This window comes from Mycteria americana, chromosome 1 (assembly GCF_035582795.1).
Source record: "Mycteria americana isolate JAX WOST 10 ecotype Jacksonville Zoo and Gardens chromosome 1, USCA_MyAme_1.0, whole genome shotgun sequence".
Lineage (NCBI taxonomy): Eukaryota > Metazoa > Chordata > Aves > Ciconiiformes > Ciconiidae > Mycteria > Mycteria americana.
The window spans coordinates 22,967,923-22,990,000 of NC_134365.1; the positions used below are offsets into that span (position 1 = coordinate 22,967,923).

Below are 22,078 nucleotides of genomic sequence, written 5' to 3' on the forward strand. Positions count from 1 at the left end.
ATTAGGATCCAAGCTGAATATCTATTTTATTAGTTCCATCTTTTTGTCCAGTCCATGGTCTCTTACAGGCAAAGTCAGTTAATTCTGGAAGAACAATTAACAAATGCTTATTACTGGGAAACCAAACATCTGAGGTCATTCCCACTGTCTCCAGGTCTCATATTAAAATTCCTTTGACATCTTTCCTGAAGGAAATAAAATTAACAGCAGTGATGTTCCACATCCAAACCATTGCTGTTACACCTAGAAGCCAGCAGAATGCACTGAACAGGTCCCTGGGATGCTTTAATAATATTCCTGATGCTGTCTTAACACAATGATGAGCACCTCGAAGAAGATTGTTCTTGGTGAAGCTCTCTGTGGTCCACACCTGTGATTGATCCCACAGCCATGTTTGATCCTGAAAACCAATCTTACTTACACATTAGTTAGAAACAGTCTGATTTGCCAGCAGTGGGCCCCATCTACCCATGAACCCCCCCTTCTTTGTTTCCAATTAGTTCTGTGTTTCCCAACCCACAAGCCACAATCACCCCTAAATTTTCTATGGGCCTTCCCCTTTGTACCTGGGGTGTGGATAGGACCACACTTGCCAGTGGGAGTTGATTTTCATGTTGCTTTATATTGGCATGCTGCTCCTGAGCTGTGTGACTCCGGAGAACGGCACAGACCTATGCTCTCTGCTGATTGAACCCTGCTCCAGGATCGAATCAGTATCAGAGGCACACAGCTGCTTAGTGGCATCACCACAGAGGATGTCTTGTCTGTGGGGAATGGCCACAGACCAGCTTGTAAGGGCTGCAGCAGTGCCTGGCAAGCTCTTTGTTTCCATGTCCCAGCACACAAACAGAAGCGCTTCATCCCAGCTCAGTCCTCTTTCTTCAGCAATTAACTTCTGTCTCACCTTGATGGACCTATTAGCTCTCTCCACTACCCTGGAGGACTGTGGATGGTAAGAAACGTGAGTTAAATGATGCACCCCTACGCCCTTCAGGAACTTCTGGACTGGTGCATCTGTTAAATGGTTTCCTTTATCTGAATCAGTTAAGATTGGAGGACCACATCCATTCAATACTTCACATAGACACCAAACTGTGGTGTTAGCAGTAGCCTCACACGCTGCCATCACCTCTGTCCATCTTGCTGTTCTATCAATGGCAACAAATACAAGCCAATGCAAACCCTCCTCCAACCTCTTGAAGGTGCCCACGTAATCAATTAGCCACTGTTCAGGTGGTGTTCACTCTCAGGGTCAAAGGCATAACCCAACATGGATTTACAATTAATTGCAGGGTGTTTCCACCATCCACATACTCCACATCCCTGGACTTCCACAGAGATTGTGAAAATAGGGATTTTAAATCCCAGTCTACTCAGCCTTTGCTGCACCCCCCTCCTCATGACCCTTCTGTGCTTCGGTACCATATGGGTACTGGGACAGGAAGAGGGGGTCTCCAGCTGGAACCACCTCATACTCTTCATTTACTACCTCTGTTTCTGTTTTGCTTTTAGATCGGCACTTCACTGACTTGGGGACTCCTGCAATCACTTTACTTTCTGAGGCAGCAGCACAATACAGTTTTCCCTCAGACAGATCTACCTTAAACTGAGACAGGAAATTCAATCCCAAAATGTTTGCGCCCCCCCCCCCCCCCCCCCCGAATTACCCACCCATCCAGTTTATCTTCCCATACCCACAACTGGGCTTCTATGTCTTTTCCCCTCCTTCTTCCCCTTCCCACTCCCAATATCCAGATGGATTTAGCTGGGAGTGGAGGACCCTGATAATCTAATAATCTTGTCTCTGATCCCGTAGCAATTAAGAAAGTAACTTCCCACCCCCCATTCAACAGACATCGTACCTCCATGCAGCCCCTTCCCCCTGCACACCAGGTCAGTGTGGTGGAGGTTAATCCCACTGACACCAGGGGCTGGGACTCCTAATCTTTAAGGTCCCCTAAGGGTGGGTATAGCTTCCTCTTTGGGACACAGTGAGGAGCTGATGAACTTATCTGCTTCAGTTTTTCCCAAATCTCCTCTTGCTTCATCCCCTTTTCCTGAAGGATTTTCTTCATTTTGGCAAGTAAAACTCCTGTGGGCTGACTATCTAGCTCTCCTTCATTCAACCCCTGGTTTATTAAATATCTCCAAATTGTCCCTCTAGGAATGTAATTCCTCCCCTTTACCCCCATCTCATCCTTCTTCACCATCCCTTTCCCCTCGGCTCCCATCAGGGTCCCCATGCTCTCCAAGGTAGCCATGCATTCACCGAGGGAGTGGCCGATTAAAGTAGACCCCAGGCTGATGAAAAACCCCTTGTGCAGCTCGGGAGCACGGAAGGCCAGCACCCCCACGTCCCCCTGCTCCACGTTCACCCCAAAGACATCGAAGTCAGGGGTCACCGGTTTCTCCCTTTGCTTTAACACCCGGAGTAAGACATTCCCACACACGTAGGCTGACGCCTCCTGGACATCTCTCCAAGGCGCCCCCTCCATGTTATCTCTGAGAGGCTCGTACTCTCCCAAATTTCTGATCACCAGCCTTAAGATCTCCCCCCCCCAACGTCTCATCGGCAGGCAGCGCTCTGATAGTTGCCCCTACCTTGGGCCACGGCAGCCCGATGGCGGCCACCACCCGCTTCGCCGCCTCGTGCGTGAAGGGAGCGCACTGCTCCAAGGTCCAAATCCGGTTTACCCACACGGGCCATCCCCCCTCCCCCTGTTTCCTCCAAACCTTCTCTTTCCTGGACGTATCCCCCGCTCCCTGGCCTCTATCTCCCTTCGTCGGCTTTCCTCTCCCAGCGCCCGCGGCACCCAGCCCTGGCGCCGACGACTCTTCCTGCACCTCCGAACTCCGGCCGCGCCCGTCCCGCGCCTCCGGGTCCCTGTTCGCCTTACTGAGAGCCGCCACCTTCCGCCGATCCAAACCCTTCCCCAGCGACAGCAGGGTGCCCAAGCACTGCACTTTCCTTCTCAGCCGGGCGTTCTCGGCCGCCTCCGCCCTCAGCTCCTCCCTCACCCTGCGCAGCTGCTCGGCCTGCTCGCTCAGCAGCGAGCTATCGCACCGCAGCGCCAGGATTTCGTTGCGAGCCACCTGCAGCTTGTTTTGCAGATTCTGGATACACTGCTCCTTCTCCTCCACCGCCGCCTGCAAGACCCGGGCCAGATCGAACAACAGCCACTGCAGGGCCGAGCACTTCTTCTCCCCCTTGGGATGGCAGACGGACACGTAATTCCGCCAGTGCCGCTCCGCAGCTTTCAGGCTGCGGTCCTGCCCAACGACCTTACAGTCCCACGGGTCTCCGCCGTGCTCCAGCATGGCCTATACCAGCAGGCCCCTCTCCTCCTGGCTCAGGGAGCTTTCCCGCTCCTCCTTCGATTTCCCTCCCCTCGTTAGCCAGGACATCCTAACGCCAGCCAGCCCAGGCGAGCGCTGAGCCGGGACAGCCTCGGGCAAGCCCCCCGTGCCGCCCCCCCCGGGGCTCTCCCTCTTCAGACCCAGCGCCCGAGGCGCAGCCGAGGCAAACGGACCGTCCGCTGACTAACGGACGGACGGACACCAGGGCACCGGCAAAGCGGCAGCGCACCCTCCCGCGACCTGGTGGCGGCTCCAGCCATGGATGCCTCCGAATGGGCTGAGGCCACCGCGCCGCGGGGCCAGCTTTTATACCGCTCCCACGGCCGGGGCCCCCCGGCTGCCCCCGCCGCCCAGAGCCCCGCGGGACCGGGCGGAGTGGGCGGGGCGCACCCGTGGGCGGGGCTCTCCGGCGCCGTCGCCCCGGCCCTCGCCCCGCCCCGCCGGCAGCCGGATGGCCGCGGCGCTGCGCAGCCTCCACCGCTCTCCCCTGGTGCTGCTGCCGGCGGCGGCGGGCCCGGGCCGCCCGGGCCGGATCGGCTCCCTGGGTGCTGCCATGCAGCAGCCCGCCGCTCTCCCGGCGCGGCCGGGCGGCCCCGAGGGCGGCGCGCAGGCGGGCGGCGGGGGCTGGCTGGGCGCGCTGCGCTTCGACAACCTGGCGCTGCGCTCGCTGCCGGTGGACGCCTCAGAGGACGGCGGGCCGCGGGCCGTGCCCGGCGCCTGCTTCTCCCGGGTGCGGCCCAGCCCGCTGCAGAACCCGCGGCTGGTGGCCATGTCGCTGCCGGCGCTGGCGCTGCTGGGGCTGGAGGCGCCCGCGGCCGATCGGGAGGCGGCGGAGGCCGAGGCGGCGCTGTACTTCAGCGGGAACCAGCTGCTGGCGGGCTCGGAGCCGGCGGCGCACTGCTACTGCGGCCACCAGTTCGGCAGCTTCGCGGGGCAGCTGGGCGACGGCGCCGCCATGTACCTGGGCGAGGTGCTGGGCCCGCGGGGCGAGCGCTGGGAGATCCAGCTCAAGGGCGCCGGCCTCACCCCCTTCTCCCGGTAAGGCCCCGCGGGGCGGCCCGGCCCGGGGGGGAGCGGGGCGGCGGGGAGGGGCGGTGGCGGAATGAATAGCCCGGTGAAGCCCGATTGTGCAGGAGCAGCACCCCGGCGCCCCCGCGCGAAGCCCCCCTGGGTGGCGAGCTCGCTGTGCGGGGGAGAGCGGGTACGGGTACGGGCTTCCCTGCCTGCTAATTGCATGAGCGAGGTGCTTTTCGAGCTGGTTTTGTGCTGAGGTTCATTCCCCGAGAGAGAGGTCAGCTCCTGAGCCCTCGTGGGTTTTTATCTTTGCTGCAGCGAGTGTAATGCTTACATGCTAATCCAGAAGGCAGCAAAATTTTCCTTTGGAAAATAAGACTGTAATTACATCTGCTTCAGGTGATACATTACTTCTGCTCCTGGTTATCCTCCTCTGAGGTGTTTCCCCCTTGAGGAGGATGCAGACCGTGATGAAAGTGGGGACAGCAGTGTGTAATAGCCACCTGACTGCTTGCTGCCATATTGTCCTATGGCCCACGCAAATGGTATTTAAAATGCGGGTGTTTGGTTTGTTTGTGCTGCTGGTCCTTCTGCCCGCAGTGCCTTTCCTCCATCCTTCCTGGCTGTGGGAGGGAGCGGTGGAAAAGCCCCAAAAATGGCATACTGACCAAATCCCTGCAAGGGATGGATATCTTCGTTAGTCAGTTTAGCCTGCACTGCTTTACATTTTTCAGGTCATTTTTCCCACTTGCATTTCCTATATTTTCTGTTCCATCTGTGCACAGGCTCAGTAACGCCTTAGTTTCATCCATGTGGTGCTCTGAAGGCCTTCTTCAGGTCTGTGAAGGTTAAGGAAATCACAGTGAAAATCCCAGATAAGGTGGTAGCCTTGTAGGTCTGCCCTGGGCAGCTCTCCTGCTTGCCTGGGGCTTCTGAAGCACTGGGAGTGTGGGCTGAGAACCACCTGCGCCTGTTCTGTTTACTTGATACCGATTAAATAAGCTAGTTTGCTGTTTGCTCTCTGTTCATTTTTTTTTTTAATGGAACTGCCATGCGTGCCCATATTTAACACCCCATTTCTAGATTACTTACCCAGAAAGATCCAAAATAATATTATTTTTCAAGTCATAATAGTAGCCATTGTATTAAGAGGAAACCAGTGACTTATTGTATAACAAAATAGCTATACTTGTCCAAAATTTTTTAATTTTTTGAGAGACTCTATTGCATCAATAAAAACAAAGGTGTTAATGATTAAAAGGGATATGTGAAACTGGAAGGTTTATTTTCTTCTATTACATCTGGTCTTCATTGCAAATGTGTTGTGTCCATCTAACTGAGCTTTAACAGAAGTTTGAAGGTTCAGCTTTTGTTCTCAGATCTGCCACTACTTTGTTGTGTGACTGTGGACAGAGCCCATCACTTCTAGGCTTTTGTTTCTCCACTGCTAAGGGGGAGACAGGAGTTCCTGCCTTTATAGCCTGAAGACTGTCTGTGTCGTCTTGTTGCAGACAAGCTGATGGTCGGAAAGTCCTGCGGTCGAGCATACGGGAGTTCCTGTGCAGCGAGGCTATGTTTCACCTAGGAATACCAACAACGAGGGCTGGAACATGTGTGACATCCGACTCGAAAGTCGTCCGTGACATATTTTATGATGGGAATCCAAAAAGTGAAAGGTGTACAGTTGTTCTGAGAATAGCTTCTACGTTTATAAGGTAGAAGCCTATTTTGTTGTTTTTTAAAATTCTTTTAAAACCAAGCACAGCAGTCTTTTAAAATACCATTTTAAGTGTATTTCCATAACAGCACCATTTGCGTGTTTCTGGTTCTGGAGGCTTGGAACTCTTTTGCCGGGCTGTAGGAAGCCACTCTTCTTGTCCAGCGGATGGGATGAGCTGGTGTCTTTGCACACAGACAGATAAACACTAAGGATGCTAGCCTGGTAGAAAGAAGAACTAAGTTCTGCAGACCTCAGAAGAGATTTTTCATGTTTATGCCTGCACAGAATACATACTTTTTTTGGATGTTGGTAGTAATGGTGGATTATAGCTCTACCCTTAATTCCAAAGCTATTCTAATGTAGTACTGTCAAGTCTGTGTGTACTTTCCCTGCCTGAGAAGTATACGAGGTTCCTGCTCCAACACAAAACATTAGGAGTTTCAGGAAGTTGCATTGCTTCTTGTGAGGTAACAGAATATTAGAGGAAGGTGAGGCATAAGGAATATGTGCATGTATATGTATGTGTATGTATGTGTGCGTGTGTGTATATGTATGTGGAAAAAAATCTATCTTATATGCTTGATGTACAGTCTAGTATTTTAAATAAGTCCTATTTCTGTATATTTACTCAGGATAAGAATTTTTTTGTAGAAGTGGTTGTAAGAAACTTTAACGAGCTGGTCTTGAGTACTGGCTAGGGTCTTGATCTGTCAGTTTAGTTACACGTGGATGTATGCGCTTCCTTGCGCTGAGTCACTGAGCCTCGCTAGGTTCAGTGTAGGAATCTTGCGGGTCTTTTCTCTCAGTCAGTTGAGGGATTGGTGTTAAACTCAGAGATTATGTGGTGTTATTGCAACAACAGTAAATGTTTTTACTACATGTAGTAGCAAATGAAGTTAATAGTATTGCATAATACTAAAACATGGTTTTATTATTTTAAAACAGATTTGGTTCTTTCGAAATTTTTAAACCTACTGATGAATACACAGGACGCAAGGGTCCCAGTGTTAACCGAAACGATATTCGAATACAGATGCTTGATTATGTGATCAGCACTTTCTATCCAGAAATCCAGGAGGCTTATTCAGACAACAGTATTCAGAGGAACGCTGCTTTCTTCAAAGAGGTAAGAAAGATCAGATTCTCTTCTTAAATGCATAGCGGTCGCCTTTAGGAACTTCATCTGCAAGCGCAGATGACTGGAGTCGGTTAATACCTTGTATCATCAGATTGCCTGAACTATTCTTTTCTGTGGAGAAAACACTCTGAATAGAACTGCTTATCGATGAAAGCAATGTTGATATTGATCAAACCAATGAAAGTGGTTTAACCTTTTTAATAGTAAATCATGATTTCTCTGCTCTGGGAGAGCTTCCCAAGACCTGTCTCCATTTGCTGAGAGTGTCTTAGACTGCGAGGGAGAATTCTGGCCCTGACTGTCAGATGATGAGTTGACGGTACTGAGACGTCACTTGCAAGGCATCGTCTTGTAAAATACTGAGAATGTTGAGTCACTTCCTGTCTCTCATTTTCCAAATTACAAACAGGAACATTGACTGCAAATCCCTTTAACTTCAGGCTTTAGAATTGAAATGTTTAAAGGCAGTCAAGCACTGCGAGGGCTTGCCTGAGGAAGTTGCAAAACCTCCAACTTTGGGAATGGTAAGATGGGGTGAGATAAATTTGTCTTAGATGTGGTGTAGTATCAGGTCATTCTGCAGTGGCCCAGAGGAGAGGCTGAGTGATTTCTCAGAGACACATTTTGAACCCGTTTTCAATTACTGTATAAATTTAGACCTTAACAGTTACTGGAGATCCATAATAAAAATTGGAACTATAATCTTAGTAGATGTAGAATTGCTATATTTCTCTTTGAAGTAACACATAGCTAAATTAATTGGTATCTACACTTTATCTCCTGAATATACCTTTTGCCTCACTGTTGATATTGTACTGCTATTCTTGACATTGAATTTCTATTACTACATTCCTTTGTCTCAGTGAGCAAAGAAAGAATTTGGGGTAAGGGAATAAGATGCTTCTCTTTAGGTTTTAGTGATTAGTGTATATCAATGCTACCTTTGCAGAAGAGATCCAGTCTGAAATTACTGAAGAACTATAATAAAGGCTCTGATTTGGATCACCTGAAGTTCAAATAATGTTACAGCCCAAATAAGAATGTTATAACTAGCCAATAAACAGAATAATTAAAAAATACCACAGTCTAATACACTTGACTAGTCTACATAAAAGCAGTTGTGGTGCTTTCAAATCTGAAATGATCTGGTAGGGACTGAGGGAATGGCTGCAATATAATGCATGTTCATAACAGACCAATAAGAGGTCAAAAGGCAGGCTTAAAGTCTGATGTTCTTTAAATTTTGTGGGTTATGAATTTGTGGGTTTTTTTGTTTTGGTTTGTTTGGTTTGGTTTTGCTTTTTTGGGTGGGTTTTTTTGGTGTCTTTTTTTTTTTTTTTTTTGCTTTAACCTGTGCATACTTGCATTAGTTCTTCAAAAGCAAGCTGTGGCTTGGTCCACCACCGGGTGCCGAAGAGTTTAACTTCACTGGACAGGCCTTTTGTGTTTGAGTGGTTGGAGTTGATGAGGAGAACTGTGGCTTATCACCCACTATGTGCATGTCCAGCTCTGTAGTTGATGGCACACTTACTTTCTGATGTCAGAAAAGTCATGGGACTTGGGGATCTTTGCGGACATGTGTGTGTGCCCAGTCCTGCCTCTTTCTGCTTTTGGCTGCTTTTCCTCCCCCCATCCTGGCATCCTTTCCTTATTGCCCCAGTCTCCATTTTTTTGTTTGTTTGTTGTGCTCCTCCTGCCTGTGCCTGTCCGTGCTCTGTGCCGGTGCTAGCATTGCCTCTTCATGTTTTCTCTCCTCTTTAGTGGAGACTTTCCATACATTTCTCCACCTGAAAAGCACCCCAGTCCCTTACCTAATTTGACAAACATGTCCATTTTTTTTAATAGCGGGGAGGTGCTGTCAGCTCAATCCCAATGTGTTTTATCTTTCTTTTTGCACTCTGGAAGAAAGGGAGGAAAAAAGTACCAGTGATCGTGTTTGACAGCACTGTCTAGAAAGCAAACACCATTATCTGTACTTCTCAAATAAATTCAAATGAGCATGTTCTTGAGATAGTGCTCTTATTTATATTTACACCATACTTGTTTTCTAGTATGGCTAGCAGTAGAAAAATGTGATCAAAAAGAATAAAGGTCAAAGTGAGTGCAAAGCCGTTTCTTTCTAATCAATATACTCAGCTTTGAGTGGTGCCCAAGCTTTAGTTGCTTTCAGGTGCTCTCGTTAGCAGGATTTCTTTTTTACCAGAACACGGGCAGTGTGTGATGCATTCGTACAAAGACATCCAGCAGTCATGAATTGCCTTACTGCTGGCATGCTTTTATCCCAACCCTGGTGGCCAGGATTTTTTTATTTTTAAGTTTTACCCTCTTCCTGGCACAGAGCCATTGTACAGGGTGTGTCTCCCTTACTGGTTTATAGCATGCCAGTAATCAGTTTTGGACACGTGTAGCTGGCTGCCGACTGCCCCGTGAAGCAACATTGAGGAAAAATGGGTAGAGTACCTAACAGGAGAATATTTTAAAGTAGAAGCATGGGATCTCAAGGTGAACTGAAAGCTTCTGTTCCAAGTATCGTTTGTGGTTTTACTACCTGTCAGATTATCCCAGGGCAAGATTTTTCTCATTTTTCTTCCTCACCTGGCTGCATGTGTTTAAAAAAAGGAAAATGGAAAAATTCTGGATTTGAAGACAGAGGCATAAAATTAACATTTCCTCTGTTAACTAGATAATTTTTTAAACCTTAATAAAATACACTTATACTGCAGCCTGGAGAGAATAGTTGCTTTAAATTTCTGTACATTGATAGCTGTTTGGGAAGATGAGTGATTTTTAGCTATGAAAATAGTTTGATTTAGAAGTTTTAGCTAACGGCTACGTAATTTTGTTATTTACAGCAGTTCAGTAAAGTATTTAGAAATACCTAGATTTATTTAAAAGCCAGGTTAGCTTCCTGAATTTTAGATTTCATAGGGCATACCTAGTTGTAGTTGACAGGTGGGCTAATTAATTAAATAACTAGAACTATTTTAAAATATTACACTGTTTATTTGAAGAATGGGGCACATGCAGTGATTGTAGTCAAGGATTCCACAACAATAACTCTGAGTTAAGCAATGGAAAAACTGTGGTGAAGCATGCATTCAGTGAAGAATTGTATTTAAATAAAATTGTTATTCTTGGAATATTTTTACTTAGCCTTGTAGCTTTTTTGCACTTTCAGCAAATTGAGGGAAGTGCTTATCAGTGCTAAAACTTGTTAGCAGGGAATAATTTTTCGTGTAAACCACTTACCTTCCTGTAAATCACTCCTATATACCAGATAAACCAAAAGACTAACTTTACATTGGGCTTTGTTGCATATAGTTAATTTTATTTCTTAGACTTTGCTTATGTATTCTCCTGCCTGTAGTTAAAGGGTCTTTAAAATTAGTAGCAAGCAAAAGAATATATTGGTATAATGACTAGAATAGTACACAAGCCTGGTGTCAAACAGTTTACTTTATTTCAGCATTCGTCTCCAGTACGTTTTAAAGCTGTCAAGTTGACTTGCAAGTCAAGCATGGAAGGAAAGAAGAGGAGGCAAACAGAAATGGGAGACTGAGAAACAGGGCAGTTACTAACAGGAGGAAAGAGGCAAGCTGTCCTTAAGATACTTGTGTGTATGGCATACTGTCAGAATCTGCGTCCATCAGAGCTGTAGAAACATCAGTTCAGACTAGGAAATGCTTGGAAATACATGAATGTATTGGAAATAGATTGTGTTGAAAAATGAAAAAAAATTCTCTTTTAGATAACAAAACGGACAGCGAGATTGGTTGCTGAATGGCAATGTGTTGGGTTTTGCCATGGCGTGCTGAATACAGATAATATGAGCATAGTTGGACTAACCATTGACTATGGCCCTTTTGGATTTATGGACAGGTCAGTGTGGCATAATTATTTGAAATGTGCGTATGTATTTGCTTTGTAGAACAATCCTGATGTTCACGATTACTTTAATATTTTAACTCTAAAGTAGATTTATGAACCCTCTTCATGGCAAAGTAGATGAAGCTAGTTTTAGTTGTCCTGTAATTCTTCTCTTCAACTTCTTTTTAACTGTATTCACAACATCTCTAACTGTTAGACTGTTCTTGTAGCCTGTGGGGTGTCTCAGTGTTTGAGAGGGCAGGAAAACATCTAATGAGGTAAATTTGGGAAAAGAATCAAGAAGGAGTGTTCCCTTTTGAATTTTTTATTTTCCTAGAGGAGACTAAAATAATAAAAATAATACTTCTCACAGTATTGGTGTCCAGATAACTAGAAGAATGCTAACTATTTCTTCATTTGTAGATATGACCCTGAGCACATTTGCAATGGTTCTGATAATACAGGGCGCTATGCTTACAACAAGCAGCCAGAGATTTGCAAGTGGAACCTAGGGAAGCTTGCTGAAGCTCTAGTTCCAGAGCTGCCCTTGGAAATAAGTGAACTCATCCTGGAAGAGGAGTATGATGCAGAATTTGAGAAACATTATTTACAGAAGATGAGGAAGAAATTAGGCCTAATCCAGCTGGAATTAGAAGAAGATAGTAAGATGGTGTCTGAACTCCTTGAAACCATGCATCTCACAGGTTGGTGAGGAACACAGCGGGTTATTATTTAAAAGCCATTGGTATCTTGCAGTCAAACCAAAAGGTAGTTTTTTGTCTTGACCTTGCAAGAAAGCAGCATTGCGCAAGTACATTGTCATCTGAGAGAAGAACAAAAGACTGAAAAATAATACCTTCTTGTGAACTGTTGCCTTATACAGGCCTCCCCTGTCTCACGTTTGCACCCTCACTGAGGGAGCGGTTTATTTGCCTCTTCAGAGTGGCGACCTGTACTGCTGCGGGGGGTGTTAGGCAGGAGGTATGAGACTTGTTTTCCTGCTGATTTATCACTTGCATTACTCGTAGAATTAACTTTTTCAGGTGGAGACTTCACAAATATTTTCTACTTGCTGAGTTCATTCTCGGTAGACTCTGATCCTTCAAAATTGGAAGATTTCTTAGAAAAGCTTACAAGTCAGTGTGCTTCTGTGGAAGAACTGAAAGTTGCTTTCAAACCGCAGATGGATCCAAGGTAATACTCTTCTTTACTTAAATGCTTTTGGCCCGTCCTTTTAGTTTCATCATAACCATAATGAACTCTGCATGCTATGTAGTATTTGACTTAATTTGGAAATTTCACTGTTACATAGATGTGTCATGACCTACAGCAGTGCAAATTCTTGTGTATTTTGTGACTGCTGAGCAGTGACTTGCAGCAGTTGGCTCTTGGTCAAAAGTTGGCTGAGCTTTTGTTTGGTCCTCTCCCCCCCCCCCCCCCCCCCTGTCTCTGCTGACTAAGGCAATGAGAGTGCCAGATAGTGAAGTGATACGGAAATATTTTCTAGAAGAAATAGATTTACTGTGTTCTGCCAATGTACTGTCAGCAAATAATCACCATGTTCTGGGCTAGGTATAACCTAAATGCATACCTTGGGCTCTGAAAACTGTGTGGTGCCATCCATGTCCTATTTGATGGGTTATATTCTGCAGCCCAGCTGCACTGAGCATGGAAAAATAGCAAGTTTTGTTCAGCTGCTGCTTATAACAGTGATTGCAGGAGTTTTTCACTTTCTGGAGCAGTGGAAAACAGGGAATGAGTGTGACCTGTGAATTTGTGTCTCTTCTCCTCCCTCCCCCCCCCCCAGCATCTTCCCAGATGGGGAAAAAATTAAAGTGGGGATATTTTGGGTATGGTGTCCCCTCCCCGTAGCTATAAATCATCATTATATGGATGTAAACCTTTGGAGGGGCATAGTACTGTGTTAAAGTCAGTACATAACTGATTTTTTTTATCACAGCACTTGGATATCGTAGAGCTGGGCATGTCAGATGTATAAACCAGATTTGGATAGTACTTTATATAAACTCAAAAATCAAAGCACCTAGCTTATCTCTGCTTATTAAAAGTAGGAAGATATAATCTGATATAATGAGTTGTCTGTTTTGAGGCCAGGGAATAATGTTTCTTTTCTCCTTTGTTTATAACTGCATTCCTAAAAATACTTAGTGTGTTTTGATATGCTGCAACTTATGCTCTTTGGTTTTTTTATTTTACTTTTTCCTGCAGTGCAGTTATTAATCCAGGAAAAATAAAAGTTGGCTAGCATGGTGTGGAAAATAAGGTGAAGCTATTGTACAGCACCAGTTAACATAGCCAAATATAAAAAGATACAATCTTAGTCAAACTTGCAGCAAAATAGCCTGGATGCTGTTAGGAATTTACCATCACAAAGCAGTTCTCATTCGGTGATTTAGACAGGCTAAATAAAAAAATAAAAATAAATAAATAAATAAATAAAACAAAACAAACAAAACCAAAACCAAACTGTTGTCTCATATGACTTAAGTGAGGTATCTTTCCCCATTTGGTTTGGGCATTTCTTAGTACTGGTAAGATTAGTAGGTGTTAGATTCTTATTCTGCATGCTGTTACATTATTAATATTAGGAAAAGAAATTTAAAAAAACCCCAACCCTATGGATTTTGTATTATCTTGGTACCTAAGTAAGATCAAATTCCATATTCCAAATTCCTTTCCAAGTTCCAAGGGTGTTTTGATGAGAACTGCACATCTAAACCCAATTGGTAATTCTGAAAATCTGCTGTCTCCACTTCATGTACCACAGGAATGTGAATTAAACACACTGGAGAAGGGGGAAGGAACAGTAAAATTAGTATAATTTAATTAACAAAACAAATTTATAATATAAAGTACTTTTACTTAACCTCTCTAGTGAAATCATAGCTTATTGTGAATGTTTTTATATCTACTTTTATGGCTGCAAAAAGATGGTTCTTGACAGGCAGCTCAACTTTAACATCTAATGTGTTTGTCTGTCTTGTTCCCAGACAACTGTCAATGATGCTAATGTTGGCTCAGTCTAATCCTCAGCTGTTTGCATTAATTGGAACAAAAGCTAATATAAATAAAGAATTAGAACGCATTGAGCAATTCTCTAAACTGCAGCAGTTAACAGCAGCTGATTTACTCAGCAGAAATAAAAGACACTGGAAAGAATGGCTGGAAAAATACAGGTAAGGCTTCTCAATATTCATAGCAGTATATTTGTTCTGCATTTTATTTTAGAACAGTGTGCCTGTCTCATGAAAGACACCCTGTCTCAAAGTACGTAGGTTAGGAGGGATGGAGGGGGCATGCAACTCGGGATACTAATTACTCCAAGATCAGTATCTGTGTTGCTGTGAAAGTTCAAGGGCATCTGTGTATTTTGTTTACTAGGTTCTGGGGAGGGGTGGGGGTATAGAAATCACCTCGCATCAAATCTAGTATTAAAAGTGCTTTAAGAATGTTGATCTTGATTCTAGCAGAGACTGATTTCAGTTGTGAGCTTTTAAGTGTTCAGTAACTACAATTGACCGACATCTAAAATGTTTCATCCTTCTAATTTGTTTTTTTCTGAAAGAAAAATCTATATATTAATATAGAAAGCAAGTAGAAGTATTCTTAATCAAAGAGTAACTGTAAAAGAAATCACGGCCAGGAAAAAAAATCTCCAGGCTATTCCAATAGGCATAACTGGAAAGCCTAAAAACTTATTGTTAACAGGAGATTTTTTTATAAAGAAGATGCCTTAGTAGAGCATTAGTTGTTTCTGCTGTGTGGATTAGATCAGGACTCCTTTCCTCACCTAGCTGCTTGTGATCTTGTTTTCCAATGGGACTGAGAGTTTCAGCAATTATTCCTGCTAAAAGGTAGATCAAACTGCCCCAGCTGTATTGTATCCTTTTACTTTTATGAAAACATCAAAAGCTTTAGCCAATAAACAAGTGTAGAAATACTTCAGCCAAGTTCTGAATGGGAAGGTTTTTGCAGAGCAATGCAGAACAGACCATGCACCAGTGTGTGTCTGTTGCGGGGGGGTAGGGGTGGTGGTGGCATCTTAATCTGACTTTCCAGAGAATATACAAGCTGTGCCACTTCCTCAAGCCTCGTCAGGACCTGCTGCTGGTCCGTAATGCTGCTTTTAAATGAAGTGGTGTTTTGTAATCTGTGCTGGATTTTATAAACTGAGAGGATTATAGATGATGTAATATTTATTAAGAACTGCAAACTAAGGATCTCAAGGCAAGGAAACAGGTCAACTTTTACATGTGATTCTTGAACCAAACCAGTTGCTTTCACTTGCTTAATTTCAGAGTCCGTTTGCAAAAAGAAATAGAAAGTGTTAGTGATGCTGATGCCTGGAATACTGATCGTGTGAAGGTCATGAATTCAAACAATCCAAAATATATCTTGAGAAATTATATTGCCCAGAATGCCATAGAAGCAGCTGAAAATGGGGATTTCTCAGAGGTATGCTGTTACTACTTAACATCTCTCTAGGTCTGTGGATATGTGTAGTGGTGCTGTTGATGATTGACATGTTAGGCGAGATTCATTTTGCCATCTTGGGCAGTTAGGGGATTGGGAATATACTGTTCAGAAGGTCTGTATTATTTTTGAGGGCACTGTGGTTTTAATGACTGCAGAACAAAGAAAAGAATTGAAAATCTGAATCTGAACTTCACTAGCTTTTGTAGGCTGATCCCAGGACAAGATGCTTACCCCTGCTTTTACTGTCTTCAGAATGGTGTTTACCTTGAGAGGCAGTCGGGGATTAATTTATACTTGTCATTGCTGTTCTAAGTGTTATCTTTTAAAACTTACAGCTTTCACCTGTGGAGTTCAGCATGTGGATTGTTCCATGCAGAATATGGGAAAATTAATTTATTTTGAGAAATGACATAAGAACTTGTATTTGAGTCTTGCATTTCAAGTTACTTGAGCTTGAGTTCCATACAGATACAAACTCAGCCAGTTATGGTTTTACAGTTTTCAGCTTGTTTGATATGCACATGGTTCATCTGTTTCATATTTGGCTTGTCTGGAGTTTGTGTATGAAATACAATATACTCGATCCTTATTTAGGGTGAGGTTCTTCTCTACATCATTTTGCCTTTACTTTCTAAATTCTCATAACAATGCTATGTTTTCTTTCTAGGTAAGAAATGTACTGAAACTGTTGGAGAATCCATTCGAAGAAGCAGAAGGTTTCAGGGAGGTAAAGGAAGATGCAGAAGAGGAGGGGGCAACTGCTACAGCAGCTGCTTGTGCTCAAGAGACCAGAAGCAGACTACCATATTGCAGTAAACCTCCGCTGTGGGCTTCAGAGCTCTGTGTTACATGATCTTCATAACTGCCTTGTTTTGTTTTTTGCTGTAAACTGAAGACTCTGATCCTCCTTCAGCAGTGAAGAATTCAGCAAGGCAAACATCAAAGTGCTATTAAGTTATTGAAACAACCCTACATTTGGATGCATCTGCAACAGTCTTCAGCTGTGCTTAATTTGAAGCAATCATGGTTCATTGGAACAAACCAGTGACAATCGACAGTCCGTATACATCAGTAATGTAAATGTTTTGAGACTGAAAGTCTTTCCTTTTATTCATACCGCATTGCAAGTAGAAAGCAATATTTTATGTTGAGGCAGGCTGAATTTTGAACATCCAAATGGAGTTGTTGTTATGTGAAGACAAAAATAGCAAGTCAGGAATCTGATCTGTTTTTGTCTGATGTCTTAACTAATAGTACTTCTAACATTTATTTACTGCTTTCTCTATGCAGGGACTTTTAGTCCTCTTTAATGGAGGAATAGATTGTGTTGCTTGTTTGAAGCTATGTTTCATTTAATTAAGTAGTTCATTTCTTGTGAACCTTCAGATTGATATTTAATCATTATCTATTTTCAGAGAATTTGTGCAGGCTAGGGTTTGGGGAGAGCAATTGAATTTTTTTTAACACATTAAGAGGAGAATTAAGGGACACTATATACATTTGCACTTGAAAATCTTGGTGGTAAAGTTGATTCAGGTTCGGTACGTTTGCATACGACACGTGTAAATATTTACTAAAATCATGGGTGCAGTTTGTAAGCCAATTGACTTGGGCAAGGTCAGTTAGCCAAATCAGCGTGAACCTTAAACTACCCCAGTACTCAAATCCAGGTTCATTGTCTATTTATTTGTGTACTCTTAACAGAGTCTCCTTGCATGAGAAGTGTGCAGGTGGGGTGCCTGTTCGTTCACATTGGTCAGTGGGAGTCTTCCGTTCCTACTCTGGTCTTGTACCACCTAGTTTGCTTCCATGGTCTTTGAAAATCTTTATGCTGAAAGTTGCTGTTCAGGAATGTGCTATTTGAGCTTTTGTAAAAGATTATAGAGGATATGGGAGGAGGATGGGAGCTGACTTGCTTGCAAGTTAGTTAGTTATAGCGTTTCAGTTGAGGTTTCAGGGGAAAGTTGGTTGCCATTATTGCCATGTCAGCAAAAAAAAAGTTGTTCTGTAGTTAGTTATTACTTGGCTTTCTGAATTTCTTTCTAAAGGACTCTATTACTGGGTCAGATACCTGAAATCTTGGGAAAAGTTTAGTTTAATGCAAAGGTTTCTCTTTTCCAAAGAGACCACCGTCTTACACTGTGAGTTTGTGTAGTCTAGTAAATTCTTCCTCCACTCCTGTGCAAGCTGGGTATTAGCTCAGGTTGAATTGTGCTCTTTTAAGTCTTCCTCAAAATACGAGCTGTCAAAAACCAGGGAGAACAGTTGGGCTACTGCTTATCCATCTGTACTAATAATCAGTTTGTCCTCCTTGCTGCCCCAGTAAATAGGTGATGCTTTGACTGTAAACATCATTTTGTCTTGCCTTCAAACTGGAGAAACTGATGCCTAATAATGATTTGTGACAGACTGGAATCTCTGACAAACGTGAGGCTTTCTGTGATGTTTTGGAGTCCTTACAGAAAAGGGCAAACTTGAAGATGTATTTACCTAGTCTGTGGAAGAACAGTGTAGTTGAAAGAGGAAGTACCTTGAAGAAGTGGGCAACAAGTAATGCTAGCCGGTGCAGCTGGTCATCTTCTAGAGATAATCTAGAAGATGACCATTTTTGACCAAAAATGGAGAAAAGTCCATTTTCGTAGGAGTTTCAGACTGTCATCAGGGATTATCCTTCCTCTGAACTTGGGGATACTGGAACCAAACCATTTAATGGAAACTTTAACAGACAGTCAATGCTGGGTAAAAAGGACTGCACCACAGGAGGGACGGGGAAGGGAATTGTGCTGGCAGTTTGAAAGACACTTCAAACGTACCCCTGACAAATTTGTAGAACCAGTGGTCTCTTATGCTATGCCTGGTCCAGAAGGGAGTAATGGGGGGGAAGTTGGTCCAAGCTGATCCACATAACTCTGCGCTGATTTTGTTTCTCAATTTCTATCTTTCCTTTTGGGAGGCAGAGGGGAACAGTGTTTTGGAGGAGCTCTGCCCAAGCTTTTGTCTTAACAGAATGGTCTAAAAAGTAATGATTTTACACCATACCTAAGGGGTCAAGTCTTTTTAACGTCATTCTGATATTAATTGGGGCGGGTTGAGTAGATCTCTATTAGTAATGGTATGGAGAAGGAGAATGATGATACAACCGTGTGTTTGGACATAGGAGAACTTGAATTAACTACCAAATTACTTTGCATTTAAAGATATAAATTATTTTGTACCTATAATGCTAAAATCATGGAGAGAGATACTTTGAAATAATTTGCTAGCAATTTTATCCTTAAAAAGGAAAATTGAATGTAACAGGAATGAAAATGTGGTGTCATTTCCTGCTAAATGCGTTCTTTGCTTACATATAGACCAAGTGCAAGAGGTCTAGAAAGCTTGAAATGAGGAATGCAGGCCCTTGGTGTGGCTGCTCTGGTGTGCCACTCGGTAAAGTTATATTTGTAACAGATGCAGTATGTTCACCGACTGGTAGTCCTAAGAGGGTATTCACATGGCCTAACTGCGCTGACATTCAACTGCTCGGTTTCTCAGTGCATGCAATAATATCGATGCTTTGTATTTGAAGAAGAGTGATGATCAGAAGCCAAGTGGAATGCTTGTGCTCTTCTAGCACCCTCATTTCGGATAGTAGTTTCAGCTCTGATGATAGTGAGTTTTATCTGTTCTTGTTCCTGGAGCAGTGTGGAAGCAGGAGGTTGTTCAGGACAATTAGATCAAATTTTGTCCGGGTAAGAACTTTATCTCTTAGCTCTTCAGGAAGAAGGGAATACAGCTTGTAACATTTGGGAGTCTAAATACTTGAATGATAAATTGCTTCTTGATTTTTACAGCTTGTATTTGCAATAGGTAAACCTGAAAATAATATTTCTTATTGGTCAGATACTGTGCTTGTATAAAAGCCATGGACTTGTGCTCAAAATGAATTGGTGACTCTTCACATCAACAGCTTTCTGTGGAAACACTTGATTAGACTTAGTCTGTGGCTATCCAGCCTGAACTACCCTTGCATAAAGCAAGTGGTACACAGATTACAAAACTGAAATGAGAAACTCTTGGAGACGGGTCTCTGGATAGTCTCACATGGTAGTGGGACTCCTCTCACGACTTCATAAGATTTCACCATAACTCTGCTTCATGAGCTTGTAAATCTACAGTTGCCGAATGTTTTGCTGTCAGCTCTCACTTTGGAATGTTTGGGGGGTGGGGGGGGGAGGCGGGGGTGGGGGGTTGTTTTTTGTTTGGTTTTGTTTTGTGGGGTTTTTTTCCCCCCCAAACAAATGCTATGGCTTTCTTTGATTCTTTTATTAAAAAAATTAAAAATGCAATTTTAATATTCTTGTTCATGCCTGTTTCCTGAAAGAGTTTTGCTGTTAACCGTACTGTTCAGCAGACTTAGTTCTAAAGAAATGATCTGCTCTGTGTTAACATCAGATGGCCAGGTCTTATCAGGAACCTCACTTAGTGTTTTTGCAGTGTTTTCTGAGGAGTGAATTATCACAGGTACAGTCTCCTGCCTTGCCAGCGATTTTGGTAGCATGCTTGGAGCAAGGTAAGGACCCTCACCTTTCTGGAAGAGAAACCTCCCTCTTAGTTACTTGGCTGTAAGACCTATATGCTGACACCTCTTTAATTCCAGTGATGTGAGGAAGAATAAAACCCACCACCTGATGTCAACAGATACAGGATGTGATTTTTAAACTCAGCTCACAGAAATAGTCTTTGGGTGGAAAGTGAAGATGCATTTTGTTTATTTAAACTGGATTGAGTAGTTTATGCAGATAATTTTTTTCCAAAGATCTCAGTGATATCATAGAGAATGGGACTCTTCAGAGTGGAAAACATCTAGTATAGAGCATGTTGGATGAGATGGATGCCCTGGCATGCGGCCCCGCTGCACATGAGGAATAGTGTATGAGGATCTAGCAATCTGCACATCAGCTCTGCAGCGTTTAGGGCCTCCTCTTACTCCTGCAGTCCGAGTACAGGGGACTTCCCTGCGAGCTGTGAGGGCCCAGAGGCTCAGGACGCAATTCATGGGTGAGGAACACTCCCCACTTACTCCACAGCTAGGTATTGGCAGAGCCAAGGGTCTACGTAGTCCCACACTCGGCTTTAAACCAAAACCAGTTCCTTGATAATGTTACGTCAGCTATTTTAACAGATTACTTGGTTGTTTATGGCTTCCTTGAGCAAAGCTTATGCCTTTTCCGTGGTGGTGTTGATGGTGGGGGGTGGGGAGGGGGCAGAGAAAGCAGAAATGTGCGTTTCAAGGGGAGAGATCTTTGCACTGGCAGCCAGATGAGCAGTGGTGTGTACTTGACCTGAGCCTTGGTGGTGGAGTAGCCAAAAACTAGTTCTGGGCAGAGTAGCACAGCCTGTCTGTGGTGTGCATAGAGAGGCGGAGAGGATTGGGTTTCTTCAGCCTTAGGAGAAGGCTAAGGGGAAATGCCTTGCTGTCTACAGCAGCTACTGGGAGAGCGTAGAGGAGGTAGAGGCAGGCTCTTCTCAAGGGAGCACAGTAACAGGATGAGAGGCAATGAACAGAGTTGCAACATGGGAAATTGAGTAGATATAAGGATAATTTTTTTTTCCCACCATAAGGGCAGCCAAACTTTTGAAACAAGTTGCCCAGAGGTGGTAGCATCTTAATCCTTGGTGATCCTCAAAATGTCACTATAGCAGGCTGTTGTGTTCAGGGCCTTGTCCAGTTGGACCGGTGTTAAGCAGGGATTGGACTAGATGACTTCCAGAGATCCTGGCCAACCTCTGTTACTCTGTGAATGTTCTGGGGCTGACTGGCTTAGTGCACTTCAGTGCAGGGGTTCTTACTTTTTGGAAGACCACACCTGGGGACACTGCCAGAGCTGATTGCCCCCTGAGGACTTTAATGATAGAGCAGGTTCAGAGGAGGTTGTTAGCTGGAGTTCTGCCTGGCTCTTCATCTGTACTGTGCTTGGCCACCCAGATCCTCATGCAGTGGGATTTGTTTGCTTGTAGACTAGGTCAATTCAGAAAGAGGAGAGATTATAGTCTTTTATTTCTATTGCATTCTTCAACTTCCTTGCTTTTTAGGAGTAACTAGGAATGTTGAGAAACATCTTGAGGTAGTGTCAGAGCGTCACCCAGCTCTGATGTAGCTCACTTTCCAACCTGAATAGACACATGGCTCTTCAGGATGCTTCAGCTGGGGTAAATCTTCGCACTCCAAAGTATCTGTCGAAGGGGATTGTTTCTGGTATTCTGCATTTCAATTTATTTGTCTGTGATGGAAGTGGGTTTAGGCCAAACCTGCTGCTTGTCCCTGTGCATGGAGTGCATCCAAGCAAAGGGCTGAGGCAACCCCCGTGGTCCACTGAAAGAGCAAGTTCAGGCCTCGGTTATCCTGCATTTACTTTGTCAGATCCATGCTTCACACATTTGAGTGTGTATCTCCACGCAGCACCCTTCATTAGATCACGCACCACCACACGCTCGGTCCGCTC

The 22,078-nt window shown here is 44.1% G+C and overlaps 1 protein-coding gene across 1 annotated transcript; it reads left to right on the plus strand.

The window, feature by feature from the left end:
• Positions 1-3,793: 3,793 nt before the first annotated feature.
• On the plus strand, positions 3,794-18,640 carry SELENOO (selenoprotein O). Its single transcript, XM_075492823.1, has 9 exons — positions 3,794-4,395; positions 5,883-6,086; positions 7,037-7,217; positions 10,978-11,108; positions 11,520-11,800; positions 12,140-12,290; positions 14,108-14,293; positions 15,416-15,572; positions 16,261-18,640. Exons 1-9 carry the CDS (start codon positions 3,809-3,811, stop codon positions 16,453-16,455), a joined length of 2,073 nt encoding a protein of 690 aa, XP_075348938.1. The 5' UTR covers positions 3,794-3,808; the 3' UTR covers positions 16,456-18,640.
• Positions 18,641-22,078: the final 3,438 nt, after the last annotated feature.